This window comes from Malaya genurostris, chromosome 3 (genome assembly GCF_030247185.1).
Source record: "Malaya genurostris strain Urasoe2022 chromosome 3, Malgen_1.1, whole genome shotgun sequence".
Taxonomy (NCBI): Eukaryota; Metazoa; Arthropoda; class Insecta; order Diptera; family Culicidae; genus Malaya; species Malaya genurostris.
Window position 1 is genome coordinate 230,132,389 of NC_080572.1, and position 17,814 is coordinate 230,150,202.

The following is a 17,814-nucleotide window of genomic DNA, read 5'->3' on the forward strand; positions in this document are numbered from 1 at the left end:
TGAAAACAATTGTTTTTTTCTTCAATGTTCTGTACCACAGAGAAAGCGAAGAAAATATTATAATGAAACAAAGCATCGTACAACCTAAATCCATTCAATATTTTTTGAGCCTGCAATGTTTTTAGAAACATGTGATGAAAAATATGACCCACGGCATGGTTTTTTTCATACGCACCGGGTGTTGCGTTGCTTTTATCATTCGTGAAAGTGTAATTGCAAAATTCCGGAAGTAGTGGTCAAAATCTTTCAAATGAAACTCATGTCATTTTCTCATATATGATGGGATTGATTTTCACTTTTATTGAGCTTAAATTCAAATGCAGTATGTAAATGTAGTAGCACGGAGAACCCTTCGATCATAAAATTGCGATATCGCAGTTTTTGATTTTTACGATAGTTGATTTAACTAATTTCTTTTTGATTCAACCAATATGGTTTTTGATTTGCATATATTCAAGTAGTTGAAAAATATGTTGTTTTGAATGCTGTCAAATGCCGGAGACAGTTGAAAGCAAAACAATAATCGCAATGCGAAATCAACAACTTTTTTAGTTGAAATCTGTTCGCGTCGCTTCCAAATGTCAATGAAAACAACATCGATGGTTAAAGCGTTTGGTGAAATTGTGTTCATTTGATTTGAGAAATTTATGATTCCATAACAAGTGTTTATCTAACAGCGGTGTTGTGATAAAGTTAACCTTGTTTAAGATGAAAAAGATTTGGTGACAAATTGGAAAATGTTAATGAATGATCATCTCGTAATCTTTCAGGTATGCGCAAAAATTTATGCCTCAAATTCGATCATTGATTTACTTCCAGCAGACTGTTTTACTTCCAGCTGTTTGATACCGATGATGATGTTCATGCATTAGCAATAAAACGCTTTTTGACATGGATTTTATTTATAAAAGTAACAGGAACGAAGGGTTTCAAACATACAGAACGCACTGCGTTTGAATTGCCGTCGCAAAATTCCAATTCACAGCGGTTGATGCACCCAAGCTCATATAAATTGACTAAAATTATCAGTGCATAACTTTAGTTCAACCGTTTGAAGGCATCATCTTCCAATACTCATTTTAGGTAAATTTAATAAATTTCGCAAATTTACTCGCCCCTTTGGGAACTTTTGCTGATTGAAAACGTTTTTCTACATCAATAATTTCCGATCGAATCAGAAGTATTTTTTTTTTAGAATATAGATCTTTACTGATCACGACTTGACATGATCATGATCATACAAAAATAAAAATTACTTAGAGATCAGATCAGTTCTGATTTCGTAATGATAATTTATTCCTTGGTTAAGATCACTTAAAATCAGCAGTGATCGGTGGTTTTCCCAATTATTACATACATGTCAATATAAAATACCGTTTATATTTTAACAACGATATTTATTTCATGAATCTCAGCATACCGAACTTATTTCAAATCGATCATGACGTATATCAGTAAGTATATTTTGATTATTTTCGCAAATCAATAACATCGTTCTAGTTGATTCAACTATTTGCAATGTCTAAAACAAATAAATCCGATTTATTTTTCAACTAACTGAATTTTGTTTCAATAGCAACACCAGTTCTTTAATCTAAAATATTTGTTGAAATTGAAAGGTATGTGTCCTCACTAATTGACAGCATTTTTTTTCAAACAGTTTAATTAGTTGTTTCAACCATCGTTTCTGCTAATCGAAAAACAAAAATGACAGTTTAGTTATAACAACAACCGATTAGTTGTACCAAATTTTAACCAATCGAATTCAGAAAATAAACTAATATTCTGGTTAAAGTGGGATCGCGGGTAGTTCCGTGAATATTATGCATAAGAAATGTTCAAAATTTACTTTATAAACTTCTTTAATTTGTAGTAAAGACTGTCCCAGAAAGTATGGACGCAACCAAAAACCGCTGCCATTTCGCAATGGTTCAGAATCTGTCAATTTTTATGGCTGCGTCCTGTTGTTTATACTCTTCTCTAATCATTTGAGCAGTTGTTTATTTGTTTTCAGCAGAACAACGTCGAAAAATTGTGTACAAATGGTGCACAGAACGCGGACTGACACTGAGAAAGATAGCAAAAAATGGAAGGAGTAAGTGAAAAAGCCGTTCGAAATGCAATCAGGAAGTTTAGTGAGGATAACACATTTGAGGATAAACCGAAAACGAGACGAAACAAAGGTCCTGCTAACCCTCAGTTGGATAAACGTATACTGGAGGCGTTCGAGCTAAAAAAGGAGGTTTCAGTTCGGGATGTGGCCAAAAAAGTGGGCACCTCGAAGTCAAATGTTCTGTGAGAAGCAGAAACAACCAAAACGTAGTTCGAAACAAAAAGCATCGATCAGGCCGAGGGTTCGAAAGCTGTACAATACGATTCTTGCTGGAAATTTGAACTGCATAATCATGGACGACGAAACCTACGTGAAACTCGATTACAAATCCTTGCCGGGACCACAATATTACACAGTGCGAGAAGGGCAAGTGTTAAACCAGTCCGAGACATCGATTGAAGTCAAAAAATTTGGTAAGAAAGCTATGGTCTAGCAAGCAATTTGTAGCTGCGGTAAGATTTCGAAATCCTTCATCACCACTACTTCAATGAACAGCGAAATATACATCAAGGAATGTTTACAAAAACGACTTCTATCCATGATTCGAAGCCACAAGGATAGTATTGTCTTCTGGCCAGATCTTGCTTCTTGCCACTACTCGAAATCAACGGTAGAATGGTATTCTACCAAAAATGTTACTTTCAACATTTCGAAAAAGCTTGGAAGAAAGTGTCAAAACTTGTCGTCAAGAAGTCTGTGAGGAATTTAATGAGGAACATTCGCAAGAAGGTGTGCCAGCTAGTCTACAATGACTAAGTAGCAAATGTTGAGAATAATATTCTGTTGTTGTAGTCTAATATTATCAGTATATCGAATAAAATTTGAATATCTAACACTTGTGAATTATTTACAGCGAAATCAAAGTGGGACTGTCTTTAGATTTACCTGACCAAATTTGGTTTCTTTTTTCATATTATTCCAAATCTTTAGGACTACAATTTGATTGTTCATTAAAATTACTATACTAAGGACTGAGGCCAGTATGTTTCAGGGTATTTCAGGATGCTATTTTTATGCTTCATATCTACTTTTCTCTCAATTAATGTCAAATATAAACAACTGACAATGTCTTAGCCAGTTAGTTTAGCGATCGGGAAAAAATTAGGAATCTTTTTTACTGAAGGAAGAATTGCATAGCTAAAAACGGCATCTTTCAACTTGTTCATTGAATATCTCGGCTTCAAAAGTATGCATCAAAAATCCATCCTAACAATGTCTAGATAACTTAGTTTAGATACGAACATAGGTGTTGTCGCTGTAAAAATGAAGTGAATGTGATTTTTGCGGAAGTGGTTCGATTTCTATGCATCCGCCATTTTACCTGCTTCAGTTTCCTGGTACCGTAATCCTAAGTCACCAATACTGTACCAATACGGTTTTTCGCCTTGATGTGATGGTATAAAATTTTGCACACACTTTACCCTATATTGCCGGATCCGGAAGTCGGATTCGGATGAAATTTAAGAATTCCGTATGGGACCACACGGAACCACCCGCGATCCCATTTCAACCAGAATATTAGTTCATTTTCTGAATTCGATTGGTTAAAATTTGGTACAACTAATCGATTGTTGTTTTAACTAAACTGTCATTTTTGTTTTTCGATTAGCAGAAACGATGGTTGAAACAACTAATTTACCTGTTTGAAAAAAAAAAATGCTGTCAATTAGTGAGGACACATACCTTTCAATTTCAACAAATATTTTAGTTGAAATAACTGGTGTTGTTATTGAAACAAAATTCTGTTAGTTGAAAAATAAATCGGTTTTATTTGTTTGTTTGTTTTGAGATCAGTAAAGATCTAAATTCTAAAAAAATACTTCTGATTCGATCGGAAATGATTGATGTAGAAAAACGTTTTTAATCAGCAAAAGTGCCCGGAGGGGCGAGTAAATTAGCGAAATGATTAAATTTACCTAAAATGATGCCTTCAAACGATTGAACTTAAGTTATGCACTAATAATTTTAGTCAATTTATATGAGCTTGTGTGTATCAACCGCTGGGAATTGGAATTTTGCGACGGCAATTCAAACGCGCCATTCAATCGCAGCGCGTTCTGTGCGTTTGAAACCCTTCGCTCCTGTTACTTTTATAAATTAAATGCATGTCAAAACAGCGTTTTATTGCTAATGCATGAACATCATCATCGGTAACAAACAGCTGGAAGTAAAACAGTCTGCTGTAAGTAAATAATAATCGAATTTGAAGCATAAAATTTTTGCGCATACCTGAAAGATTACGAGATGATCATTCATTAACATTTTCTAATTTGTCACCAAATCTTTTTCATCTCAAACGAGGTTAACTTTATCACAACACCGCTGTTAGATAAACACTTGTTATCATAAAATTCTCAAATCGAATGAACACAATTTCACCAAACGCTTTAACCATCGATGTTGTTTTCATTGACATTTTGAAGCGACGCGAACAGATTTCAACTAAAAAAGTTGTTGATTTTGCATGGCAATAATTGTTTTGCTTTCAACTGTCTCCGGCATTTGACAGCATTCAAAATAACATATTTTTCAACTACTTGAATATATGCAAATCAAAAACCATTTTGGTTGAATCAAAAAGAAATTAGTTAAATCAACTATCGCAAAAATCAAAAACTGCGATATCGCAATTTTATGATCGAAGGGTTCTCCGTGCACAGGACCTTTCATTTTTCAAGTTTGTGAAAATCGGTCGCGCCATCTATATTTTCATTTTTTTGCACACTTTACCCCATAACTTCGAAACCGGAAGTCAGATCAAAATGAAATTCAGGAATTTAGTATGGGACCTAGAGAGCTTTCATTTGAATCTAAGTTTGTGAAAATCGATTCAGCCATCTCCGAGAAAAGTTAGTGCAAAAAAAACGTCACACACACAGAGATTTTACGTACTCGACGAACTGAGGCGGATGGTATATAACACTCGGCCTCGGATCAAAAGTCGGTTGTCACAGTGATTGCATAACCTTTCTATATGAGAAAGGCAAAAAGGATTTGATAATGAGAGAAACATGAATATCGGAATTTACAATCACATATTACCAAATAAAAAAAAGTTGACCAATAATGGTCAACTCTCGCTAGCTATAGGACATGTTTAAACGAACATACGAGTTCAAATATATTCATGATCAATATTCACGGGATAAAAGTTGTTTGTTTATGACATACATCATTTCGATCATGAGAACATGAATTATGGTAACAAATTCATGAAATAATTGTTTCTTGATAATTTTTTACAATCAAAATTTAAAAAAAAATTACTACCTCGATGTTTGGCAAAACACGCTTGATAAAATGCTAATTGAAAAATCATGTAGTAACATCGTGTTAGAAAAGCATTGTTTTAATAAAGTTAGAATTATTGCTATATTATATTAATACCAAAAGCAAAACTCTCTCGTTTTCATTTCGTCAAAAATTTCACTAAAGAAGATTAGATATTAAAAAACGGGATAACGCGAATGACTGACTGCAATTATCTGCAGCATCTTTTACGTAATGTTCATATTTTCGAACACACACAGATTTTTGCAACTCGCTGGATGCGCTTGCAATAAAAACCTAATTTTGGGTTGCTTTCTTATCGTTGCGTAAATATTTTAATAGCTGTGCAAGCTATGCAGATTTTGCAAATAAAGTATCGTTTTTATGCAGCAACTCATTGCAAAGTTTAGAAATATTTGATCAACGACACACAAACATTTTGTGTTTAAAAGCAGTTGAATCTGTGTGAGGTGAAATCACAAGTGAAATTGTAAGTCTAGTGAGCAGTCATGCATAGGTTCACCGTTTTGGTTGTCGTTCTTACGGCTTTGACAGTACTCCAAGGAATCCAGGCTAAGACCTTCACCGAGTGTGGGCTAGCCAATTTGCTTAAATCCAAATATGGTTTCAGTCAGACAAAAACAAATAACTTCGTCTGTCTGGCGAAAGCCGAGAGTTCCCTATCTACGACCGCCACCCATAAGAACTCGAACGGATCCACCGATTACGGACTGTTTCAAATCAACAACAACTACTGGTGCAGCACCCCCGGATTCAAATCGGCCGGAAATGATTGCAACATTCCATGTTCTGGTAAACCCTTCGGATATTTTCGCTGGTGGTACTGACATTCTTATTATTCCACAGACTTGCTAACCGACGACATCACTAAGGCAGTAAAATGTGCCAACTTAATCTACAGCCGACAGGGATACTCGGCCTGGTACGGATGGACAGCCAAATGCAAGAGCGGTGTCAAGGATCTCTCCTCGTGTTAAGCTTGGATTGAGTGAAATGATTGAATGTATTTACTTCGCTACAAGCTATATTATCGATGAATATACTGCAACTATGAAAATTCAAGCAATTTTTCTTCTAATCAAATCCAAAGTAAATCGATATTCGAAAGCATTATTACATACTATTATTGTCTGTTGCTAAAATTTGTTTTGAATATTTTAGTAGAAGTATTAGTTGTGTTACAGATAAAATTAGTTGTATATATGGAGAACACTCTTCCGATACCGAGTCGATACTTTGAGGTATCGATACTTTCTTTCAGAAATCGGGTATTTTTGGTATCAATATCGCATCAGAGTGATACTGTTAGTATCGATACTTTTGGTTTCGATACTTACAGTATCGAAACAAATTGAAGTCAATTCCTTTTACGACGGAACATTTTTTTTTGTTTCAATTATTGAGGCTTTAACCTTAAGGTCATTCACCTCTTCGGGCTAGAAGAACTTTCTAACCCAATGTGCGGGGTTGGGAATCGAAACCAGGTGGGCTGCGTGAAAGCGACGCTATCAGAGCTAATAAAAGTCATTTTCATTGACTCACAATAGACGAAAGTGTCAATAAATTACTGTCACTCTCAGCTTTGCTTGCAAACTATGAGAACTAAATCCATATCCAGCCAATGACATAACCAAGACAGTAGTTTCAAAATTGTGTTTTTTCTTTCCTTTGCTCTTATGTCATTTGCAGTGTCGATATTCAACCGAAGCTGTGAGAATCGAAAACGAAAGAAAAAGGTTTCACAATGACTTTTACTTGTTACTGCTCGAATTTTTAGTAGTTTTAGTTTCTAAAGAGATTCTGGGATGTAATTACTTCGATTTGTCATATTTTAGTCTCTCTTTATAACCAAACATCACACATTTTCAATACATCGATGAAATTGAATTGAAATTCTGCTGATGCTCCCTGAAGACGTTAGTTTGGTTTCGTCTTGTCATAGAGGAAAGAGTGCCGTTGGCAATTATACTCTCTCTTTTTTCAATGAGAATGAAGAATGATTCGTCTCTCTTCATTTGTTCTGGTGTCGGACATTTACGAATGAGATAGTAAAATATTGAAAATGAGGCTGTTGGATTGAATTCTTTCCCGTCCCGGATGGAACATTTTTATTTCTTTGGCTTCGACGTAGTGCCAAGCTCGCGCATGTATTGGTATGACGTGGAATAGCCGTCGTTGAAATTCGTTCTCGATAATTTCGCTTTGTACAACAGGTGCGCTGACAGAGAATGCAATTTGCGAAACACGCTCATAAGGGTCATACTCTCAGAGGATTCAATCATTTGAATTTTTTCACTCATTGCACTCTCTTTCAGTGCGCCTAATAGCGATGGAATAATAGCAATAGGAATTGGCTTATAGTGTAGTATTCGTGTATCGGCATAATGGTTATGACATGTAAATTGTTGAGAAAATAAGTGAAATGTGAAATCAACCCAAAGTGGCGTGCGGAAAACCTTTGACGTGGACCAAAAGTCGCGAATGGCGAAGTACAATCTATGTGGCAAGGAAAATGCGTATATGTACTGGTGATAAAACAAATTTATGCACAGCAAAAAAAAAAGAATTGTAACAATCTTATCAAATGCAATAATTTTCAGTATTCAAATTTTGCAGAAAAATCACACTTTATTACATCGAAACAACGTATTTAGTAAATTACACCCGCTTGACGGAAAACTAAGACGATTCTGGTAGGAAATTATGCTCACTACTGATGTACAGCGTTTACGATATAATATCACAACAATCTTGGTGTCGATCCAAATGTTGTAATATTACACGAAAAGATGCATAATTTCTCATCATGTGATTTATCTGCAATATTTCTTGAAAACAGAAAATTGTTGCATTTGATGTTCAGTACGTCTAATTTTTTTTCACCTTGATTGATAATCACGTTGAGATTTTCCCAATTCTTGTTTTGCTGTGTGGAAACACCTTTCTGTACATCATAAAATAACGCCACAGTCGACAATTTTATTTGATTTTGAAATGATTGCTGCGCAAGTATCAATTGATACTTACAGGTATCGATATTTTATTGCCTTTTGATACCTTGTATCGATACCCGAAATTTCGATATCCCGAGCGAAACTACGCGATTGGAGTCCGTTCTAGAGCGACTCCAGGTTGCTAAAACAAACACGTCAAACGTTGTTTTGGCAACTCTGGGTCAGCTCTCGGGCTGCTCTGATCAATAAACGAAAACGGTGTAATATTCGATTTTTCAACTAATCGAATAATTCCGAAAATGCAATAATACAAAATGAATAAAGTCGTTTGGGAACACTTACTTTGGCTGACCATATCTCAGTAGTTAGTGGTTCGATTTTAATTGTTTTCACCATTTGAAAGATAATTTCTAATAATATAAATGAACTATTCAGAACTATATTCTTCAATTACCTATAGATAATGAACCCTTCTTCTTTTTCTTCTTCTACTTCTGGTTGAGATGACACCGAATGATGGCACAGCAAAGCAAAGTCTTGGCAATTTGTGGAATTTGGCCTTTCTGTTTCAACAGACTTCGCAGTCGATTCTTAGTGTACAGAATCATTGCATGGCTAGTACTATGGATCCTACTGACACTAAGATCCAGGTCGGAGCTCGAACATACGACAACTGGCTTGTAAGACCAGCGTCCTATGCATTGAACCGCCAACCCGGGACGATGGCACAGCAACTTAGGCTATATTGGCAGGTAATTTTCGTTTATAGTCCAATGGACTTTCTTTTCACTGGACTAGAAATGAGAACCTCACTGCGTGACAACGTCAAGTCGCCAAAGTACGGATAAAAATCCTTTCTTTCTTGCGAAATACTCAAATTTTGACTGCACTAACATGATACAACGTGTTTACTCGTTGAGAGTTTCACCGGAAGTGAGCAATGATCCCGAGACCGCGAACAACAATGACAATGAAAAGGAAGCAGAAACCACCCACAACAGTACGTTTGACAACAACAACAACAACAACACCGACGATGAGCTAATGGATGATAAGACGAACCGCGAACAAAGTGCCCCTCAATCCTCGCTGGATGGAAATGGAAGCCAAGAAAAAGGGAGACAACGAGATTTAATAACAAACAAAAAAAAAACAATCTTAACTAACAACAAATGGCTCATTCGGCCAGGTAAAGCTTGTACGCAAGTAGGCCTGAATAAATGTTTGCAATAAATAAAAAAAAAGTCCAGGTATAAGTTATCATGAAATTCAAAGCGATGACATACGTATTTTTAGATTGCATTTTATACTCGTTACAAGAAATGAAAATTTAAGTTTAATATCTACAAAAATTTTAAAATATCAAATGTTTGACACTGTACAAGGAAATCAAACGACAGTCCAAGAATTTTTGCTCATTGAATAGCTCCAACTAAAATTTGTGAAAGAGAATTATTTTCTGTTCACAAAAAAATTAAAAAAATCTTATTTTTACAGGAATTTCGCCTTAAGTTCATTTGCCTCTTCGGACCAGAAAAACTTTCAGATCCTAGGTGCGCGGGGATGGGAATCGAACCCAGGTGGGCACAGCGTGAAGGGCATCGACTTACTCATCACGCTATACCAGTTCCCTTAGAATCTTAGAGATATCTATTACTTAGATAGCAATACTGAGAATAAACGTTGTTGAGTGTATTTGGAACTTGGAATTTCTGGGCTATTTAATGCTAACATCTTAAGCATTTTTGTTCACCCATCGATTGAAATTAGCACCAATTAAAATTTTAGCTCGGGTTGGTGGTTCAATGCATAGGGCGCTGGTCTTACAAGCTAGATGCCGTATGTTCAAGCCCCAACCTGGAAGGGTTCTTAATGTTCGTAGGATCGTAGTACTAGCCATGCAATGACTCTGTACGCTATGAATCGGCTGCAAAGTCTGTTGAAACAGAAAGGTCAAATTCCACAAAAGGAATGTAATGCCAATACTTTGGTTTAAAATTGATGGAAGGCAAATATTTATTACTTATATTTTCAAAAATATCACTAGAAGATTCTATTAAGAATTTTTTTTCAATCTTGAATAAAATAAGGAACTTTCTTTGGGTACAAACTAATATAACAGTCTCAATTTGTAAACAGTTGTATCAAGTCAAAAAGAATTTTTCTTTATTTCGAATCGTCGCACTAAATGATTAAACACACTTTACTCTATAGTTCGGACCCGGATGAAATTAAAAGGCAATCTATGATACTATAGAAACTTTTATTTGAGCCCGTTTGTGGAAATCGATCAAATCATCTCTAAGAAAATTTAATGATTTAAACTTTTTGACCGCACTGTTTCCGGTACTTCTGGAACCGGGAACTTGGAACCAGTATAGCCGAAGTCGGTTCGTTAGTAAGTAACTAATATAACCTAAATGACGGTGTGAAATTCAATAGCAACCTGTGGGACTATGGGTTTTCTTATTTTATGAGTGACAATATTTGACACATGCTCACGCACATACACAAACAGACATATACATTGCTCAGCTCGATGAACTGTTTCGAATGATTCAGGACACTTAGCCCTCTGGGCCAATTTTCACTAGTCAATTTTTCAAGTGATTGCATAAACTTTCTTTATGAGAAAGGTAATAAGTGTACTTTCATAGAAAAGCATCGTTATCATGATCTTGTAATAACACTAACAAGTAAATACAAATTGAATAAAAGAATTAGAAATTTACTTTTTTTCACCTGAAAAATATCAATTTTAATGTGGCATCCCTGAACGCTATACGAAATTGAACAAAGCACGCTGCGAACGGAGCAAGGCCGCATGTACCGTCGCGTACTAGTTTTGCATCGTCATTTTAAATGACAATTTCAATGTTTTGACACTCCTCGCCCTATAATTTCGGAACCGAAAGTCGGATCAGGATGAAATTGCTGAAGTCTGTCGAGCTCTTCTATAAGGTACTTAAAATTAGGTCATTATCTACTCAAACTTTGACTTTAACGTAAAAAAAGGGTAGCGTGCTTTGTTATGGCATAACACTTTGAGCAAACATTACATTTACCTAAATTTTGAGATCATCACTCGTTACCAAAATTTGGGGAAATGCATTTTAGTTGATTTTGGATAGGTTTTGACCCACAATTAGGTAGCGTCTGGTAAGAGTGTATGTCAACATCACGATATAGAATTTACGAAATTAAGTATGGCGCCGGGATCCATGCAAGTAAACGGAATTTTAAGGCAGAGCTACTATGTATTTTCGTGTATGTAGCATAAATTTACAAGTTATCAAGCATTTCTCTCATGATAAATTTGAAATAGAACAATGTGCTCAGTATTCGCAACCGGACGTGATTCGTTGGGTGATTCTGCAACGGCCGATGTTTACATTTTTTTTCCTCACATCTTCTTGTTTTTCCAGAAAAAAAATGACAACCGCACTCACACATAAAAAATGCATTTGATATTTTCGTATTTTTGAAAGGGACGATCGCAACAATGTGCAACCGATTATCCCAGTGTTTTTTTCTTGTTTTCACCAAAATTTTCATCAAATTCAGCTCTGTTTAAATAGTTTTGAGATGTTGAGATGAAAACTCGGAGAAAAGGGTTGGATATCGTTTCGGTAATCATGAACATCAACGAATTCTTTAGCAACACGCAAATTGATTTCTAATATCTTAGAGATTTGAAAAATAGTGAACTCAATGTGCTCTTTAAAATAAGGTTCTTCACAGAGGATGAGCGTAGTTTGTGAAGTATTGTAATAAAAAATAACTGTCTACTGTTTTGTGGCCGAAAATGATGACGTAGCATTCGGATGCATTCAAATAGCATTCTGTTGAAATTATTTACACCAATTTGTAAAATTATTTTCGATTTTTTGAATATCGAGCGGCTAATGTTCGAATGCTAGAATGTAGACATGCCAGACTGCCAAACTTTAGCTTAGCTCGGTTCAAGTTGAAATGCTATGCTACATTGGCAGTTCCATTTGAACTGCAATACACAGACAATACGAAGACGAGACTCAAAGAATATTCAAAGTACTTTTGTACGCGTTGAGAAATCTTTTAAGAGTAGCAACATTTTATTTATTGCCAATCAATCTGTTCCGAATGCAATTTGTTAAAATTCTGGGCAGGTGGTTTTGGTTATAATATTAAAATCCGATATGTTCTCAGATCTGTGCTTGAATAATAAAAATTGCCTGAATGTATGCTACTAATTCCTGCCACCCGGACTTAACAAGATGAAAGATCCTTCACACCACTCTGACATTTCGCCTTCCATCCGTACCAGGCCGAGTATCCCTGTCGGCGGTAGATTAAGTTGGCGCATTTTACTGCTTTAGTAATGTCGTCCGATAGTAAATCTGTGCAACGAAATAACAAGAATTTTTGGCACTGTCAGTGAACATATCCGAAAGGCTTACCAGAGCATTGGATGTTGCAATCATTTCCGGCCGACTTGTAACCGGGGGTGCTGCACCAGTATTTGTTGTTGATCTGAAACAACCCGTAATCGGTGGATCCGTTCGAGTTCTTATGGGTGGCGGTCGTCGATAGGGAACTCTCGGCCTTCGCCAGACAGACGAAGTTGTTCACTTTGGACTTATCAAAACCAAACTGGCTACGAAGCAGCCTAGCCAATTCGCACTCGGTGAAGGTCTTGGCCTGAGTACCCTGCAATACTGCCAAGGCGGCAACGATAGCGATCAGAATGGTAAATTGCTTCATGACTGCTTCTTAGTCTCGCGAATTCGGTTCTGAGATACCGAAGATGAGATTGGACGGATTTTAAAGGTACAGTTTTGGCTGATTGTTTGAACAAATGGATCGAAATTTCGCTATGAACTGCGGTACTTTCAAAACTGTTTGTTTGTTCCGTGTACAAACAATTAACGCTTTCGATGGAATCTGCGTCATAGTAGCAGCTATCCAAATATTCACTCAATGATTATGCTGTTATTTTCCGAAAAATAATTGTATGTTTAGCAGCTTTAAAAATGTATATGATAAAGGGTAATTTTTTTTGTTGGTATCTTTTTGGCAACACTGTTTTTGACAGATCACGCGTGAATCGTGTTTTGTGTCACTGTCAAACTTATTCAGTTTGGTCCATAATTTAATCATGAATCTTCGTTTGGTCTATAATTCAATCAAGAAAGTTGGAGTAAGATTTCAAAGAATAATCGTGTTCAGCGACGAAGCTCATTTTTGGTTCAATGGATGCGTCAACACGCAAAATTGCCGCATCTGGAGTGAAGGCCAGCCAGAAGTCACTGTTTGGTGTGGATAATGGGCCGGTGGCATTATTCGTGAAAAACTAGCCGATATGTTACGAGACCGAGAAAAGGAGGGTTCTTCCAAAAATATTCATATCGGCAGTAGTGGTTTGCAACGATTTTTTCGTTTATTGAATTGTACAAATAGATATCAGCAATAATAGTAAACTCGGATTAGAAGAAAATCGATTTCAAAGTGATTACTACTACTTTTTTAGTGTAAACTACGATTAAACACGGAAAATTTTTAGAAATGTGTGAAATCGAGTAAGGATAGGTTTTATCGGACCAATATATTTTTAAATAGAAACCAGTGTAGTGTTGATTTCTCTAGTACTAGATTGTCTAGCGATCTAGCACCATTTATGTTCTATACGTAGTTATTTCTGGATATTTGAAAAATTCGCACAATAAATTGAGATCAACATTACCACCTCAGAGTAAAAACTTTTTCTTTCGCCTCTACTATGATTTTTCAAATGAATTTGCTCGTTTTTGAAAGAAATCGTTAAAAAGGCGAAGTGGTTACAAACTTTCCTACCGATTTGACAGTTCTTACTGGAAGTATCATCTGTAAACAAGCATCGCCTCTAAATTTCATATTAGCGTCATTGTGCCAATTGGCAATCTAACGCCTAAATCATCTAAGTTTCGTTTTTTCTAACCTTTCTTAGGATGACGATTGAATTTTCTATTGTCGAATTTTAGGATCTGTTAAAAGAACTGTTCATTTGAAAATGTAAGAAAATAAATTTTCTTTTATTTCGTGTAATCACTTTTGATTTTATTGGGAGATGTGTTGACAAAGATTGAGATCCGGAATTGGTTTCGGTTCGGTTGAGGTTTTTTTTTGAACGCTAGAGGAATAAATCAAAATGCGGTAAAACACTATTTCTCATCATAGTATCGCTGTTTTGGTTCTGTTTGCGCATCTTTACGGTCTTTTAAGTAACATTTCATGATGTACACGAAGAATAAAATCATTTGAAAATGATCAACATAACATTTTCCCCCATTAGAACTAAAAATTTTCATCGATTAAAACAGAATATTTGGTACTACAAAAATAACAGACGCTGGTCCGCAAACTTCATTGTTCGAATTTACAGACTTTTTCAACCCTGCCTGTACACTCAAAAAAATAAGGTGGTAACAGCTACTATATGGGAGGTTAGTTTAACCATACGAGTATAGTGGTTTTCAGCACACAATAAAATCAGATGATGTTGACTATATGCAAGCTCATTTTTACTATGAATAGTTTTGGCTCTAGAATAGTAATATTGAACTGTATATGGTATGAATAACAACTACAATTGTTTTTTTTTTACAATTGGAATGTTTAGCATAACCGTGAAAGCATCTTATTTTTACATTGTACTTATTGTTTTAACTAGTGCTATGGTATTTTTAACATTTCACTTCTGGTTTGTTCGAAACACAAAATTATGGTTATTTTGGCAATGGTGAAGATCATTCGAACATGCGAAAATGTTCAAAAGTTATATTAATTGAAATTTCGATGCAAGAATAAAAAGAATACATTAAAACCTGCTTTATTTTCCTAATACATTTTTACACTGATTTAACATTATAAAAGGTGATTTTTTTGAGGTTATGATTTTCATGCATTATTATTTGCTCAGTATGCTCTGACATTTCATCATGAATAGACTTACTAACGAGCAACGCTTGCAAATCAGTGAATGGGCCCTAGAAAAGTTGGCAGAAAATCCACTTTTTTATCGACAAATTTTGTTCAGCGATGAGGCTCATTTCTGGTTGAATGGCTACGTAAATAAGCAAAATTGCCGCATTTGGAGTGAAGAGCAACCAGAAGCCGTTCAAGAACTGCCCATGCATCCCGAAAAATGCACTGTTTGGTGTGGTTTGTACGCTGGTGGAATCATTGGACCGTATTTTTTCAAAGATGCTGTTGGACGCAACGTTACAGTGAATGGCGATCGCTATCGTTCGATGCTAACAAACTTTTTGTTGCCAAAAATGGAAGAACTGAACTTGGTTGACATGTGGTTTCAACAAGATGGCGCTACATGCCACACAGCTCGCGATTCTATGGCCATTTTGAGGGAAAACTTCGGAGAACAATTCATCTCAAGAAATGGACCGGTAAGTTGGCCACCAAGATCATGCGATTTGACGCCTTTAGACTATTTTTTGTGGGGCTACGTCAAGTCTAAAGTCTACAGAAATAAGCCAGTAACTATTCCAGCTTTGGAAGACAACATTTCCGAAGAAATTCGGGCTATTCCGGCCGAAATGCTCGAAAAAGTTGCCCAAAATTGGACTTTCCGAATGGACCACCTAAGACGCAGCCGCGGTCAACATTTAAATGAAATTATCTTCAAAAAGTAAATGTCATGTACCAATCTAACGTTTAAAATAAAGAACCGATGAGATTTTGCAAATTTTATGCGTTTTATTGTTTAAAAAAGTTCTCAAGCTCTTAAAAAATCACCCTGTATAAAAACAGCTTCTCGCGCCCACTCTGCCTTCGGCTTAAGAGTTTATTTTTTGATCACCAACTCGTTGGTCTCTCTAACAATTTGATGTTTCCTTTTTGTTTCTGTTATGAAATTGATCATATAATAAACCAGACGAGTTTTTACCATCGAATTTCTTGGGGAATAATAACGTTATATAAAAATTTCTAATAGAAGTATTTACACAGAAACTTAACGTCGCAATTTCGTCGTTGGAATATGAAATCTGCGGCTCTAATGAAGCATTATGTGACACTAAAAAAAGGAAACGAGTTAATTGACAATTTGTATAGTCGCACTAAGAAAATACATAGTCGATTGAAGAACACCATACGACGATGTTCTTTCTACATAAATTATGTTGATTTGAACAATCTGTATAGTGCTTTCAAACTTGAAAATATCTATCCAATTATATGTTTATTCATGGTAACATTATTATATTCTGAAGAAGAACTTACTCACATGGTAGTCATAACTATATCACTTCTCAACTTTATGATGACCGAGAGCTCAATTTCACCTTACTTGTAATTGTCATTGGGACTTTTTCGTTCTTATTTTAATGATTGGCAGAATTACCACGCCAGAAAAGTCACAAAGACAAATACTATAGTCAAGTAGTAGATTTTTTATTCTAGTGCTTATTACAATGCAGATGGTAGATAATCTGATATCATGGTTGTTACTATTATTTGAGTGCATAGTTGAAATGACTATGAGGAACAGGTTGCAGCTACTGTAATATTTTTCTGAGTGTAGATATTTCAGTTGTTTTTCAAAGAAGGGCCAATCTAACATTGACAGTCAATTGAGAAAAACATCGATGAATGTTTCGGCTTTGGTTTCAAAATCTGTTTAGTAATTATCTCAGATCAATTTTTTATTAGTCGATGAATGGTTGGTTTATCTTTAAAAGGCATGCAAATTTTTCCACAGAATAAATCAACATAAAAAGAGTTTCGCTCTTTTTCGATTTGTTTGTTTCTATGCTTTCTGTGAGCTACGACTTTGCGCATTTTTCGTGAAATAGGCTGGTTTCCATGACTAAGCCAAATCTGCGCGTAATTTTAACGTGTCATTTACTATTTCCAGTAAAAAAAGGTTCGGAAACCATCTAAAATAAAGAAGTGACTGTTTCTCTTTGTTACTTTCTCTTTCCTGTATTACGGCGTATACCTATATTTTCCAACAAATTCTCATGTACAGTCGAAAGTTAATGCTTTAAGTCATTATTATATGTAAAGTGTTGGAGAGAGGGACCATAATAATCGAAAGAGAAAGTAAACAAGAAGCAACTGTCATTTGCTCTAAGGACCTTTTCTTGTTTTTGTCTTCAAACAACAAAGTGAAATAAGAATCTTTTGGGCAGATATTTGATGATAAACATTGAAATACATTTATATTACAATTTGAAAACAAGTTTGATCTAATATTCAAGCAAGTCATGTCATCATGAAACTTTAGTGTCAGACTGAGAATTGTATGAACTGACTTGATACTGCTTATTGGGCGTTGGAATTCCATGTCAACTTATGAAGTCAATATTTTCAAACTAAATAAGTATATGAAATTACAATTTAGTTGGTGTTGATAAATATGACCTATTAAAATTCATCGTTGAATACAGCCGGAATTCGTTAGATGGAATATTTGCATTC

At 35.4% G+C, this 17,814-nt stretch overlaps 3 protein-coding genes across 4 annotated transcripts in view; 1 reads left to right on the forward strand and 2 right to left on the reverse strand.

Moving 5' to 3' along the window:
* The window catches only part of LOC131433709 (coiled-coil domain-containing protein 102A), a 46,252-nt gene that overhangs the window by 22,041 nt on the left and 6,397 nt on the right, over nucleotides 1-17,814 (reverse strand). The gene's annotated exons all lie outside the window — the stretch shown is intronic.
* On the forward strand, nucleotides 5,872-6,466 carry LOC131433713 (lysozyme-like). The gene is made up of 2 exons (XM_058600263.1): nucleotides 5,872-6,196; nucleotides 6,251-6,466. The coding sequence occupies exons 1-2, from the start codon at nucleotides 5,893-5,895 to the stop codon at nucleotides 6,379-6,381; spliced, it is 435 nt and encodes a 144-aa protein (XP_058456246.1). The 5' UTR covers nucleotides 5,872-5,892; the 3' UTR covers nucleotides 6,382-6,466.
* LOC131433711 (lysozyme-like) lies at nucleotides 12,434-13,150 on the reverse strand. The gene is made up of 2 exons (XM_058600261.1): nucleotides 12,798-13,150; nucleotides 12,434-12,737 (listed from the first exon to the last, which is right to left on the reverse strand). Exons 1-2 carry the CDS (start codon nucleotides 13,099-13,101, stop codon nucleotides 12,607-12,609), a joined length of 435 nt encoding a protein of 144 aa, XP_058456244.1. The 5' UTR covers nucleotides 13,102-13,150; the 3' UTR covers nucleotides 12,434-12,606.